The sequence below is a fragment of the Artemia sp. Qi Xiang Cuo genome, chromosome 20 (genome assembly GCF_049724085.1).
Source record: "Artemia sp. Qi Xiang Cuo chromosome 20, ASM4972408v1, whole genome shotgun sequence".
Lineage (NCBI taxonomy): Eukaryota > Metazoa > Arthropoda > Branchiopoda > Anostraca > Artemiidae > Artemia > Artemia sp. Qi Xiang Cuo.
Window position 1 is genome coordinate 1,076,943 of NC_142813.1, and position 14,973 is coordinate 1,091,915.

The 14,973-nt window shown below is 30.8% G+C and overlaps 1 protein-coding gene across 2 annotated transcripts in view; it reads right to left on the bottom strand.

Annotated features, from left to right (window-relative positions):
- LOC148939747 (uncharacterized) overlaps positions 1–14,973 on the bottom strand; it is a 241,434-nt gene that overhangs the window by 171,459 nt on the left and 55,002 nt on the right. For both annotated transcript variants that reach the window (XM_089106283.1, XM_089106282.1), the window contains exons 7-8: positions 10,340–10,580; positions 1,887–2,051 (exon numbers count right to left, since the gene is read on the bottom strand). In XM_089106283.1, coding sequence (XP_088962409.1) covers positions 1,887–2,051; positions 10,340–10,580 — 406 coding nt within the window. The remainder of the gene's footprint in view (positions 1–1,886; positions 2,052–10,339; positions 10,581–14,973) is intronic.

Sequence of the window (14,973 nt, forward strand, 5' to 3'; positions counted from 1 at the left end):
ATTTGTATAGTCCTCATATGACGTAGATCCTGCAAACCCAAATCACCCCTTAGGACCAAACAATTAAAATTATTTTGGAGGCCTATAACTCTTTTAAAATACATAAACTGCAGAGATTCCAGTTGTTTTACCGTAGTAGTCCCTCACAACTCATATCCATAATGGGCAACAGGTAGGACTTATTCATAAAAAGGTACTTGTGCATCTTCATATTTTTGATTCCCATGATATGCTTTTGTCAAAGTAGAGCACAAGCAGCTGCCTTATCACGTGAAATCATTAATTTAATGTGCTCGGTCCATTTCCCATTTGCTGCGACCACGAATCCCAGATATTTATACTTTGGGGTCACTTTTATTGCCTCGTCGTTATAAGTAAAGGAATAATTCTGAGGTCCATTGGGCTTCCTACTTTGGAAGATGACAATCTCTGTCTTACATGCGTTCAGCTTCAAATTCTTCTATTGTAGGTAAGATTCAGTTAAATTTAGAAGAGTTTGGATTTCCTCGGCTGATCTGGCCACTAAAGCTGTGTCGTCAACTAGCAGAAAAAAGAATAAAGGGTAATCCCTAGTGATAAAACTCGGGCCCCTCTCTTTTCAAGGAACTCTGCAAAACCATTGATATACAGACTAAATGTTTCGGTGACAACGTGCATCCTAGACAAACTCCTCTGTAAGTTCTGAATGGCCTGGATACACCTTTTTTAACGACATAGAGCACAGATAAAGTTATCTCGTACATGTGCATTAATAGCATAATAAAAAACTTGGATAGGCATGTCTCAATATGATAATTGAATAAAATAGGTCTATCAATGCTATCAAATAACTTTTCAAAGTCCAATAACGCGACAGAAAGCCTACCATTTTCTCTGCCACGTTTTTTAATAAGAGCTTGGAGTGTAAATACACGATCTGTTGTTGAATAATCCTTTCGGTATTTTCCTTAAGTTTCACTGAAAATAATTTCCTTTTCTAGCCACAGCCCTAATCTACCATCTAGAACCTTTTCCAAAAATTTACTAGTTTTTGGTACTAGACTAATAGGGCGATAGTTACCATAATTCATCCGTTCACCCTTTTTAAATAACGGCATTATAACCGACATATTCCATGCTGTTTGCCAACTACATGAAACCAGGACCACATTATACAAAGTTAATAGAACTGGCAACAGGGGACCGATTAATTTCTTATACATTGTTGACAGAATTCGATCAATACCCAGGGAAGATCCTCCACGGTGGCTCTTGATGGATTGTTTTAGCTCACTCTCTGATATTTCCTGAATTAGCTGGTAAGAATGCTCTGGGAGGAGGAATTCACTGACACTGCATCTATCGGCTCAGTATACACTTTCGGGTAGATGGGGGTCTGGCCAGCTGAGTTTCTATGATTCTCCAGGTCTTCAAAATAAGTCAGCCAGGAGTTAACTTCTGGGATCATTTATGATTGGTTACGTGGCCCACGTAAGTACTTACAGAATTCCTTCATAGTGGCCGATCAATAAGCATGAAAACACTTCTCTTGCTCTTTAATCTCATATAATGCTTCCTTCCTCCTTACTAAAGCATTGTCAGGTTCTTTTCTAGATAATGTAAGTGTTGATAGGGCTTCTTGTCGTTGCTCTGGGTCATTGGCATTTCTTACCTTATTTAATAAGCTAAATATATATATATATATATATATATATATATATATATATATATATATATATATATATATATATATATATATATATATATATATATATATATATATATATATATAAATTCAATATTATATAATAAAATAATATAATATTAATAATTAAATACTATCATTTATGTTCAAATATATTATGTATATTGTAAATAAATAAAAATTATATAAACATATATAGTACCTCGCAAAATGTCTCATCAATGTCAGGCGTTTCATACATAGCCACAGCCTTTTTGGCTTTCCTTCTCGTTGGCTTTCCTTTTTGGCTTTCAAAAGTCTTCACACCGTTTTCACTTGCACATCGTTCATTACAAATACCATTACGAGAGGGCTGATCAGGGGTTTTCTGAAAAAAAAAAAAACGCATCAGGATCCACCAGCTATAATCTCTGCAATTACTTCATGTTAAGGCTTTACTTTTAGATATCGCCTATTTTTTATATGCATGGTATTTAAAAAATAAATAAATACTCGTTTCATTCTTATATTTTAGTTTTAGTCCTGAAGTTTTATAGATTATGAGCAAGCGTTTGATTCAGCGGATAGAGGATCTTTAGCCAAGGTATGTATACACCTATCCTTGTATTTGCATTGTATAGAGAGAAGAACAGTGCGGTTTTAAGCAAGTGCGGTTTTGCAAGTTTTAAGAGAAGAACAGCGCGGTTTTAGAAAAGGTAGAGGATGTGTCGACCAAATTTTCACTCTTAGGTTAATAATTGAGAAGTGCCTTAGTTGTCAAACACCTTTGGTCCTCAGTTTTATAGATTATGAGCAAACGTTCGATTCTGTTGATAGAAGAGCTTTAGTAAAGGTCTTATCCTTGTGTGGTATACCACATAAATACATTAAAGCAGGGGCAGATCCAGGATATTTTTTTTTTGGGGGGGGGGAGGCAAAATAGGTTGATCCGATAAACTTGCGTTAGGAGCAAGTTTAATTAACGCAATCTTGCGTTAATTAAGTTAATTACACTACTTTAGACTACGTTAGGGGGGCTCGCGCCCCCTTGCCCCCTGGATCCACCAATGCATTAAAGTGATTAGTGCTAAGTACTAGAATAGCATTGCTTCGGTTAAGGTAGAAGGTCGGGTTAGTAGCTGGTTTCGTACTAAATCAGGAGTCAAGCAGGGTTGCGTTCTATCCCCATCCATATGGATCATTTCAATGGACTTTTTCTAATGAGCACAGGAGAGGCAATAGAAGAATAAGGAATCAAAGGCGAAAGTAAAATTCTTCTAGACACAGCTGCGGTTAAGGTAGGAAATGAGGTAAGCAGCTGGTTTTGTATTAAATCAGGAGTTAAGCAGGGTTGTGTTCTATCCCTCTTTATGTGGATTATTTTGATGGACTTTGTCTCACAGGAAAGCACAGGAAAGGCAACGGATGACCGGGGAATCAAATGGGGAAAAAACTCTCCTGGACTTAGATTCTGCTGATGATTTAAGCATCTTAGATGAAAATGTTAACAAAATGAATTAATATTTAAAGGTTTCGCGAGTACAGGGTACAAGAATTTGTTTGAAAATTAATGTTCAGAAGGCTAAGTCACTAATACTAGGAATAGGTGAAGATGAAAAGGTGATGTTGAGTAATGAGAAGGTGATGTTGAGTTGAGTAATGAGATGTCAAGTAGAGGTTATGTTGAGTAATGAGAAGTACAGTTTAGTGGGCAGCTTCACTTACCTGGGTAGAATTATTAGTAAAGACGGTAGATGATGTGAAGATGTTAGAAGTAGAATAGCCAAGGCCCAGGGTGCTTTTTAACAATTCAGAAAAGTTTGGAAGAAAAGAAAGATACGTCTGCAAACCAAGATTACAATATTGGAAGCCATTGTAATGACAATAGCAAAGTAGGGTTCTGAAGCGTGGGTGCTCCAAAAAAAGGGAGAGGACTAAAGGTTAATGCAACAGTTCATGTTGCCATAGCAACGTAAGTCGAACTTTAAACCTAAGGCAAGTAGAAATTTACACAATAATTCAAACAAAAAGAGAACAGACAATTACTATGAATGAATAAATGACACTTGAAACGGACAGAAACTAAATACATAATAAAGTGAAACTTGAAACAAACAGAAATTACTGCAAATAAAATTTGACAATCTGCTCAGTTAACAATTCAAAATATTAATGATTTATTTGCATTTAAATGAAAACAATAATATTTTCAATTATTGTATAATATAAATCCAAATATTTTTCAATAGATTTCTGGGACTATTCAGTACATCTTGTTCAACGAGGCAGAAAATGTTTCAGAAAATATTCAGTAGAACTAGCAGAAGTTTTGAATTCAATTGTAGAAATGCTATTTTCTTCAGAATAAATTCAAGGAAGTAGCGCCATATCAAAAACACAATCACTCTTACAACAGAATAATCTTTCATTTTTATACTTCATTATATAAAAATCTTTATAAACAACTTATCATTAGGAATTTACATAGTGACTTCCCTTGCGACAGCCGGGAATAAGCCCACAAACCTTCGGTTAAGAGGCACGCTTTCATCCACTGCGCTATCACAAGGTATCAACTAATTTGATTTTTCTACAAATCTGCTCACATACCTTTGTAAAAAAAAATGTAATGGCAATCTTTGACATTCTTGAATTGAATTGTTTTAATCACACTACAGGTAAGACTACTCTAAACGAAAAATACAAATTTAGATTTACTATCTTGGCCAAAGTTAAGGAGACTCACTTTATTTTTATTTTTCCAGTAAGTTGGGGTACTAACTAATTATATTTTAAGCATAGGGTCAAACTTAAGAAATCATAAATAAAGTGGCTGTACAGAAACCTAACGTTTTAAATTATGATACCTATAAAAGCTATATATCTGGGTTCTATGAGAAAAATTAAGCAGATTATATTTTATAATTAGTATCAAAATATGATCAAATCAAAAGATGCAAAAGAAATGGAGAAACGGGCACTGAAAAATACTGAAGACGATTTCCTAGATGTTTTTGAGAGCAACTGCCCAGATTGTTTTGGGTACCCCACTGACTGACCGTATCTCAAATAGTAAGCTGTAGGAAGATGTGGATCAATCCCGCTTTCTAGGGCTGTAATTATAGAAAGGATGAGATGGCTCAGACGAATTCTGCGGATGAAGGATGATAGATGCCAAAGATCGTCCTTGTTGGCCAACCGTCTACGGCCAAACAAAAACCAGGTCGTCCCCAAAAGGGGGGGGGATGTCGTACGGAAAGATTTAAAGGAAACAGAAAGTACTTGGAATATTCAAGGTCTAGCTTTGAATAGACTGGAATGGAGGAGGAGCGTGCTTAGCTGTGTTGGCCTCAGGCGGCTTGGTGCTTCAGTGAGTTGTTAGTAGTATTAACAATATTAAAAAAGGTCTTAATTTTAAATGTAGGCTATTTTTATATATTTGGTTTTGATAAGGTCTTACTTTCAGCTATAGGCTATTTTTAAATGCACGGTATTAAAAAAACAATGATAAGTAACCGAAAGCAATGTAGAAAAGGAATGTTTTTTTTTCCCTGATTTATTCCTCATATTTCATTTTTTAATATGCCAAGGACAGCGAAATCAAATTAAGTTGTTAGAACTGGTTAAGCGAAAACTTACATAAGTGAAAACTTCCACACTCAAATATATCGAAAAAAGGAAAAATCAGAGATTTAGTTTTTGACGAAAAGGACCTTCATATGAAGTTTTGCAATTTTTGGTACTTGCTACCAAACTAAAAAAAAAACGAAACGTGAATGAAAAATTAGCAAAAAAAATCAGCCAAAAATATGACACCAAACAGTATAAGAAAGCATAGCTTTTATTTGAAGGTGTTGTCTTTGGAAACCAGCAGATTCATTTTCAAGGTTCAGCGTGTCAACACATAAGAAAATGTTGCACTGTCGTAAAAACCTTAGTTTTGAAACAACCAAAAGAGAAATCTAAACAATTGCAGGTTTCAGGCATGAATCGACCTAAAATGGCCCTAGGAGGCCAATATTTTAAAATTTTGATGTCCTCGAAACTTCAAGTTTTTAATATTTTCCTGTTGCTACTTTTCAACTGCTTATTTATTTACTTGAGTATTTTTACTTTTTTATTTTTAAACACCCTTTTTAACGTATTTACTTTTTACATTTTTCGTATGTTTTACTAGGTGTTTTGTCTTCTTTTCTCCCTCTTGTTGTGGGGTCTTGTTTTGTTATGGATTCCTGGATGTGTTGAAAGTATTTAAAAATCTCCCTTCGTAATACTTTCGATAAAAAGATCGAGGGGCCCAAAGTCTTCTTTCATATGCTGAAGGCATTTAACACATTGGTATTTGATTACGTGTTCTTTGATATGCTGAAGGCATTTGAGAATCTCCGTACATGAAAATCTTGACAAAAAGACCAGGGTGGCCAAAGTCAAATGTGTTGAAAGCATTTGAAAATCTCTCTAGATGATACTCTCGATAAAAAGTTTAAGAGGGCCGAAGTCTTTTCATATTTTGAAGGCATTTAACACATTGACATTTCATTACGTGTTCTTGGTGCTGAAGGCATTTGAGAATCTCCTTACATGAAAATATTGATAAAAAGACCAATGTGGCCAAAGTCAAATGTGTTGAAGGCATTTGAAAATCTCCCTAAATGATACTCTCGATAAAAAGATTAAGAGGGCCAAAGTCGTCTTGCATGTATTGAAGGCGTTTGATACATTAGTATGGAATTATGTATCCTTGCATACAATAAATGTTTTTGAAATTCTCCTTATGGCACATTGAAGGTTACTTCCTCAAATAACAGTAAAAGTAAAAGAAAATCCCTGTTTCTTTTACTAAGTAAAAGAAGTAAAAGAAAATCTCTGTTTTATCATCACATACACAACACACCTTTCTTCACCTTAAACACAATTTTCCTGGCAGGAGAAAAAAATTTCCCAACAGTAATGCGAAACAAAAGCGAAAAGATATTCGCTCCAATGAAGACCCATTTCATTACCAGGCGATTTTAATTCCGGCTGTCAAAGAGATACGGATAATTATATATAAGATATAAACCAAAATTCTTCGCTTTCAAGAAGATTACTCGAAAAAAGACTCTTTTGAATACTTCCGCTTATTGAGACATGGTCTCTTTTGCTACCCAAAACAATCGCTTAAAGTGAAAACGCATGATTAAATGACTACGATTACTACTAACAACTCACCGCAGCACCAAGCCGCCTGAGGCCAACAGAGCTACGTACTCTCCTCCTCCATCCCAATCTATTCAAAGCCTCCCTCTTTGCACCCTCCCAGGAAGTTCTCATTTCCTTTAAATCTTTCTTTATAACATCATCCCAGACGAGGATGATCTGCTTTCCGTTTAGCCCTAGACGGTTGCCTAAAAAGGACAATCTTCGGCAATATGTCATCCTCCATCCGCAGAACGTGCCCTAACCATCTCAACCTTTTTTTAATTATAGCTCTAGAAAGCGGGATTAAACGAGCCCTAGAAAGCATGGTTAAATGAGCTTAAGCATGGTTAAATTTAGATTGAAACAAAGCCCGTCAAAGTAGGTATTCCAGTTATCATAAAGCATGCAAAAGCAGAGTTTAAGAAAAGAGCATGTTTTCTATGTATCACAAAGTTTTGGCAAAGAAATAATTCCCAACCCGGAAGCATGTTTCAGGAATTGCGACATTTTAATCAAGACTAATTGATACTTTTAGATCGACTTCCACTCGGTTTTCTTAAAAGATTGAAATTACCCTTCGTATTCCATATTTGGTGTGGCGGATCTATTACTAACTAGGACACTGGAATTCTGAATTGTAGTTCGATACATAGTTCAAATTCTGTCGACATACAAAGACCACTTTAACATTTAACGAAAAAGAAAAAAAAAAAAAAAAAAAAAAAAAAAAAATTCCTGACCATCAGTGGGAAATATATAATATTTCTTATATAGTTTTATTCATATTACATAATTTACAATTCTATATTTAAGTTATAATTATATATAATTTAAGGTTGTATTATTAACAAAGAAACTTTCAAATGGGGATAAATCCATTTATTTAGACAGTGAAAAAAACAGGTACAAAAGTCCAGATATTTCAATTCGATTCTGGACTTTTGTACCTGTTTTTTGTACGTGTTTTTTTTTTTCACTGTCTAAATAAATGGATTTGTCCCCATTTGAAAGTTTATTTGTTCGTTATAGAACGGCAGTGTGATCTAAGAAAACAACCCCTAATTTAAGATGTTACGTCAAAAACAAGTTATATTATTTATATAATAATTTATAATTATCTATTTTATCTTGTCTTATATATTAAATAAATTCATTTATTACATAAATACTTCTTATAATAAGAAATTTATATTTCTTCCGTTCAATTAATGGAAGAAATCTCCATTCTAGAGTCTTTACAAAACCTAAATATGAGGTTGAATGTTGAAAATCAGTGAAAGTACCCTTTCGTCGAAATTATATGTTACCCCGTTTGATCGAATATCATGTAATTTTTTTTAAATTAATCGCTTTGATATAAACTAATATTGATATATTGATATATTTATTTAACTTTAACAACAATTTGCATACAAAAATCAATATGATTCGCCCAAAACCAAACGGTTGACGTGGGGTGAATCAGAAAAAAAAAACACATATATATAACATCTTTTAAATTCACCATAATAAGAAATAAAGAAAAAAAAAGAGAAAAGAAAAGAAAAAAATAATAATAATAGAGGGGCAGAGACTACATACCATATACCCATGCTTTGCTATACTCGCAAACCAACTATAAACCATGTACTCACAAACAACCATAAACTATACTCACAAACCATGCTATACTCAAAACCCAACTATAAACCATGTACTCACAAACAACTATAAACTATACTCACAAACCATGTACTCACAAACAACTATAAACTATACTCACAAACCATGCTATACTCACAAACCAACTATAAACCATGTACTCACAAACCATGTACTCACAAACAAATATAAACTGTATTCACAAACTATGCTATACTCACAAACCAACTATAAACCATTTACTCACAAACCATGTACTCACAAACAAATATAAACTATACTCACAAACCATGCTATACTCACAAACCAACTATAAATCATGTATTCACAAACCATGTACTCACGAACAATTATAAACTATACTCACAAACCATGCTATACTCACAAACCAACTATAATCCATATACTCACAAACCATGTACTCACAAACAACTATAAACTATACTCACAACCATGCTATACTCACAAACCAACAAAGAATTACAACTTAATTTAAATCAAATTTGATATACTTAACATCTATCATCAGGAAAGTTTTGCTAGATATTTTCCAGAGAAATTACCTACGGATTGTTTTGGGTACTCGACTGACTGACCGTATTCCAAAGAGAAGCTGTACGAAAAGTGTGGTTCAGTCCTACTTTCTAGGGCTATAATGAGGAAAAAGTTGAGATGTATAGGACACGTACTACGGATGAAGAATGACAGATAGCCGAAGATTTCGGCCAACTGTCTAGGACTAAACGGAAAGCGAGTCGTCCGCGGTTAGGGTGGAAGGATTTTGTAAAGATCGATTTCGTAAAGATCGCAACGATCGAGGGATATCTGAAATTCCTGGGAGTGTGTAAATAGGGAGGTTTTGAATAGATTAGGATGGAAGACGAGCGTGGCTGTTTTGGCCTCCTGCGAATTGGTGTTCACAAGTGAACAGAGTGGCCACCTACGGACATAGTTTACAATGCAACTATAGCTACGGACATAGTTCATTCTTTACTTATCAAATAGCTACCCCTCATTCAATATCAAATGGCTCCCAAAAAAGGGTCAATAATAGGGTTGCACTGGATTTCAGAACTATTGGCTGCCTTTTCTTCAGGAAAAACTTTATTTTAAGCAAAGTAAATTATTCAATTATGTGAAATTGAGAAAATTTTACTTATTCTTTCAAAAATGCGTTAAAAAGCACCCATAGGCTTAGGGTAGGGGGTCTAGACCTTTGCTATCCTTCCCCAACATAGGCAACCCTTTTTGTAAATATATTTATTCTTTTCTGCTCATACAACATTCAACGATATACAAGATTCACATTCATTTAATGGACTTAGTTCTAAGGAACACGGCGAAGGCTGTACGGAAGCATGGAAGTATCTACTGTAAGGATCTTGGTATCAGAACTACAAGAGACACTAAGAACGTGGAAAGAACGATTACCATATGGTTACCTACGGAATGAAAGGGTTAAAAAGGGCATAAGAATTTCTAATTTTGAATCGAATTATCTCTTTTACAAGTTTGAATGATATTTTTAGTAGTTATAGAGTGGCGCTTATATGCCCTTTTGGAATATATTACTTATATGCCCTTTTGGAAACCTGCTTGCATACAGTTTTTTCGTTTCATTAAAACTCCCCCTGAACGTTCCTTAAAAGTTTCACCTTAATACCCTTAGCGTCACTAGTCACAGTAAAATATAGTGGTAGTATTAAATGTATACACATCGTACCTTCTGCTTAATTCAAATTCCCCCACACCTTACACTTTTACACTTTACACTACACTTTACACTTTTTTTTACATACCTCTAATATTTTATACCACTAAAATACCTCTACCTCTTAAAATCTTTTTACATACCTGAACAAGGTCTATGTCAGTAAGCGTGGCTTTGTCACAAGTAAAAGCAGAGCTAGTCTGTATCTCGGCATTCTGAAGGATTAGAGGTTGGCGGGAGGCTTTGCCTTGGTTCTCTTTAAGCAAAGCTTCTATTTGGTTGTAGCAGAGACATTCTTTGGGTTCTTCATTTTGTGCCATGTTTGATTTAGAGGCATTCTCAATCAGTTCCTCCAATTTTGATATCTTGTTCCATTGTTCATCGCTAAAGATTAAGTTGAAATAAATGTAGTAGAGTAATGAATTAAATAATTATAAATCAACTTATAGTTAAACAATTATTAAGTGAATATTTCTAGTCAGTTAGAGAAAGGTTGAGATAGCTAGCGCAGGTTCTGCAGATGAAGGATGACAGATTGCCAAATATTGCCCTTTTCGGCTAACCGTCTAGGGCTAAACGGATAAGCAGGTCGTCCAAAGTTGTGGTGGGAGTATGTCGTGAAGAAAATTTTAAGGGCAATGGGAACTTCCTGGGAGGGTGTAAAGAGGGAGGCTTCAAATAGGTTGGTATAGAGGAGGAGCGTGCGTAGTTGTGTTGGTATCAGGTGGTTTGGTGTTGCGGCGAGTTGTTCCTAGTAATAGCAGTCGTAATAACTATAAAAATTATCATAGATATTTATATTAGTATAGAAAAAATATAGAAAATTACATTATTATTATTAATAGTTATTAAGTATTTATTAAATAGTAAATATTGTATAAATTATTATATTAATTATTTTGGAAGTTAATAATTAAATATAAAGAATAATATTATTAGTAATAAAACAATTTATAAAAGTTGATATAAACATGTTAAAAAAAATAAGTTATATAATCAGGGGCCCGTAATTGAATAACTATTGTTCAAATCAAAATCAAACAACTATTAGGTAAAAATTTTTACTTGATAAGTTTAAAATAAAAATAGTAGTAAAACAATTAATAAAGTTAAAATAAACAGAGAGAAAGATAAAATTATAATCAGGGGATCCTAATTGAATTATTACTAATCAAACTATAATAAAATAGTTATTAGATAAACCCTTTCAGTTAATAATTATTATGTAAAATAGTAATTAAACAACTTATAAAGTTAAAAGAAACAAGGATAAAAAAAATACAGTTTTAATCAGGGGCCCTTCATTCAATAAATATTAATCAAACTAAAATCAAATAATTATTAGGTAAACATCATGTGTTAAAAATTATTACATAGAATAGTAATTAAAAAATCCATGAAGTTAAGATAAACGCGGATAAAAACATTTAGTTAGAATCAGGGCCCATGTATCATTGACTCCGCGGATTATCCTACATAACTCCTAAGTCCCCTTTCACATAATCATACGAGTGAGAAGAATTAAAGGGTTTTGAGTTGTCCACCACCAGGCACAGGTTCCAGTACCCCCAAAAGGGCAGGAATACCCCCGGCTAAGCAGGTCCAGATCAAATAGGCACGGTGCCCGATTGTATTTTTTTGCGGAGCCCTCTTTATATGTTAAATATTTAAATAAAATATGCAGGCATAATAGTTTAAGTACGTAATGTAGTTCACGCACGCGGTACAAATCTCCCTCGTATAGGGAGATTTTGATATACCCCTATATACCCCTCGTATAGGGGTATATAGGGAGATATATCCCGATTAAATTCAATAAATTTGACATGAACTTTTACGGTCATAAGTTTTCTATAATATAAAGTATAAATATTATATAATAATAAGCACATTAATAAATCTTATCCAGTAATGCAAACTTAAAATAAATATATTTTTAATTATTGAAATAAATCGAAAACAATTTATTTATTCCTTATAGTCAAAAACAATTTGCTTTAAAATTTAACTATTGTTTTTATTCATTTTGATGGTAACAGTTTTTTGTTCATTTTGATGTGACGCTTTCAAATGCGGGGCCCGATTGGGCTCAGTCACTCCAAACACCCTTTATCCTGCCCTGCGGCTAAGTTCCCTCGGCTAAGGAAGCAAGTTCATACATAGAGTAGAGAGTGAAATAAAGCACAATTTAGCATAAATTTAAATTATTCAGTAATGTACACTTAGAATAAATATTAAATTAAAATAAATTTAAAAAAAAAATAAATTATTCAGTAATGTACACTTAGATAAAATATTAAATTAAAAAAAATTTAAATTATTCAGTAATGTACACTTAGATAAAATATTAAATGAAAATAAATTTAAAAAAATTTAAATTATTCAGTAATGTACACTTAGATAAAATATTAAATGAAAATAAATTTAAAAAAATTAAATTATTCAGTAATGTACACTTAGATAAAATATTAAATGAAAATAAATTTAAAAAAATTTAAATTATTCAGTAATGTACGCTTAGATAAAATATTAAATGAAAATAATTTAAAAAAATTTAAATTATTCAGTAATGTACACTTAGATAAAATATTAAATGAAAATAAATTTAAAAAAATTTAAATTATTCAGTAATGTACACTTAGATAAAATATTAAATGAAAATAAATTCAAAAAAATTAAATTATTCAGTAATGTACACTTAGATAAAATATTAAATGAAAATAAATTTAAAAAAATTTAAATTATTCAGTAGTGTACACTTAGATAAAATATTAAATGAAAATAAATTTAAAAAATTTAAATTATTCAGTAATGTACACTTAGATAAAATATTAAATGAAAATAAATTTAAAAAAATTTAAATTATTCAGTAATGTACACTTAGATAAAATATTAAATGAAAATAAATTTTAAAAAATTTTAATTATTTAGTAATGTACACTTAGATAAAATATTAAATGAAAATAAATTTAAAAAATTTAAATTATTCAGTAATGTACACTTAGATAAAATATTAAATTAAAATAAATTTAAAAAAATTTAAATTATTCAGTAATGTACACTTAGATAAAATATTAAATTAAAATAAATTTAAAAAAAAATTATTCAGTAATGTACACTTAGAATAAATATTAAATGAAAATAAATTTAAAAAATTTAAATTATTCAGTAATGTACACTTAGATAAAATATTAAATTAAAATAAATTAAAAAAATTAAATTATTCAGTAATGTACACTTAGAATAAAATATTAAATGAAAATAAATTTAAAAAAATTTAAATTATTCAGTAATGTACACTTAGAATATAATATTAAATGAAAATAAATTTAAAAAAATTTAAATTATTCAGTAATGTACACTTAGAATAAAATATTAAATGAAAACAAATTTAAAAAAATTAAATTATTCAGTAATGTACACTTAGAATAAAATATTAAATGAAAATAAATTTAAAAAAATTTAAATTATTCAGTAATGTACACTTAGAATAAAATATTAAATGAAAATAAATTTAAAAAAATTTAAATTATTCAGTAATGTACACTTAGATAAAATATTAAATTAAAATAAATTAAAAAAAAAATTATTCAGTAATGTACACTTAGAATAAAATATTAAATGAAAATAAATTTTTAAAAATTTAAATTATTCAGTAATGTACACTTAGATAAAATATTAAATTAAAATAAATTTTAAAAAAAAAAATTATTCAGTAATGTACGCTTAGATTAAAACCTATCATGTTCCTGTTATTCATAAATTTCCTTATTTTATAAGCTTGATTTTTCTTTTTCGGATTTTTTCAATAAAATGATTCTTCTTTCCCAACTCCAAGCTAAAAGTAACAGAATTAAGATGACCTTGGAAAAATCATCTACCTTAGCAAAAAATATTAATATTAATATATTATTATTAAAATATAATATATATATATAATATAATATATAATATAACATATATATATAATATAGTGTATAATATATAATATTAATATATATTATTAAAATATTAATATTAATATATTAATATTAATATATAAAATAAAATATTAATAAACATAAAACGACATGGCCCAATAAGGGTCCATGGCCTGCAAAAGAACAAAACCATTATTCAAAACATACAAGAAAAGTAGAAACTTTGGAGCGCTGGAGAAAAAAATCAAAAGACAAAAAATTAAGGTAAAAAACTCAAATTAAAAACAGAACTTGGAGCCCCTCCAAAAAAGGAAATAAAGCACAATAGCAAAAATCATAGTTTCATAAATTGGCTCCACAAATTCAATGCTGGATGTTGTTTTTTCCTTAGAAACCTAATCGATCTCTATTGTGAGGTGTTATCAGTACTGTTTTGGTACTGAGTTTCAGTTGTGTATTGAAAAATAGGGAATTAATTGGATACAGGTCTGCCATCGTGCTTTCAGGTAAGCCGAATTAATTTAATTATTAATTATTTAATTTAACTATTTTATTATAATTTAATATAATATAATTTAAATTAATTAATTTAAATTTAAATTAATATAATTAATATAATTTGATTATATAAATAATTATTTAATTATTAATTATGTAATTTATTTATTATTTTTTCTTTTTATGCGAAAATAACCGAAGAAATCAAAATATATTGCATTGTATTTGAATAAAACAACTTGTTACCAATACCATACGGTACAGGGACAAGATATGCGAAGACTCTTCACTAGAAAACAGAAAATAGAAATATTTTTAGAAATATCTAGCAACAAGAAAATCGCAAAAGTTTTGTGTTA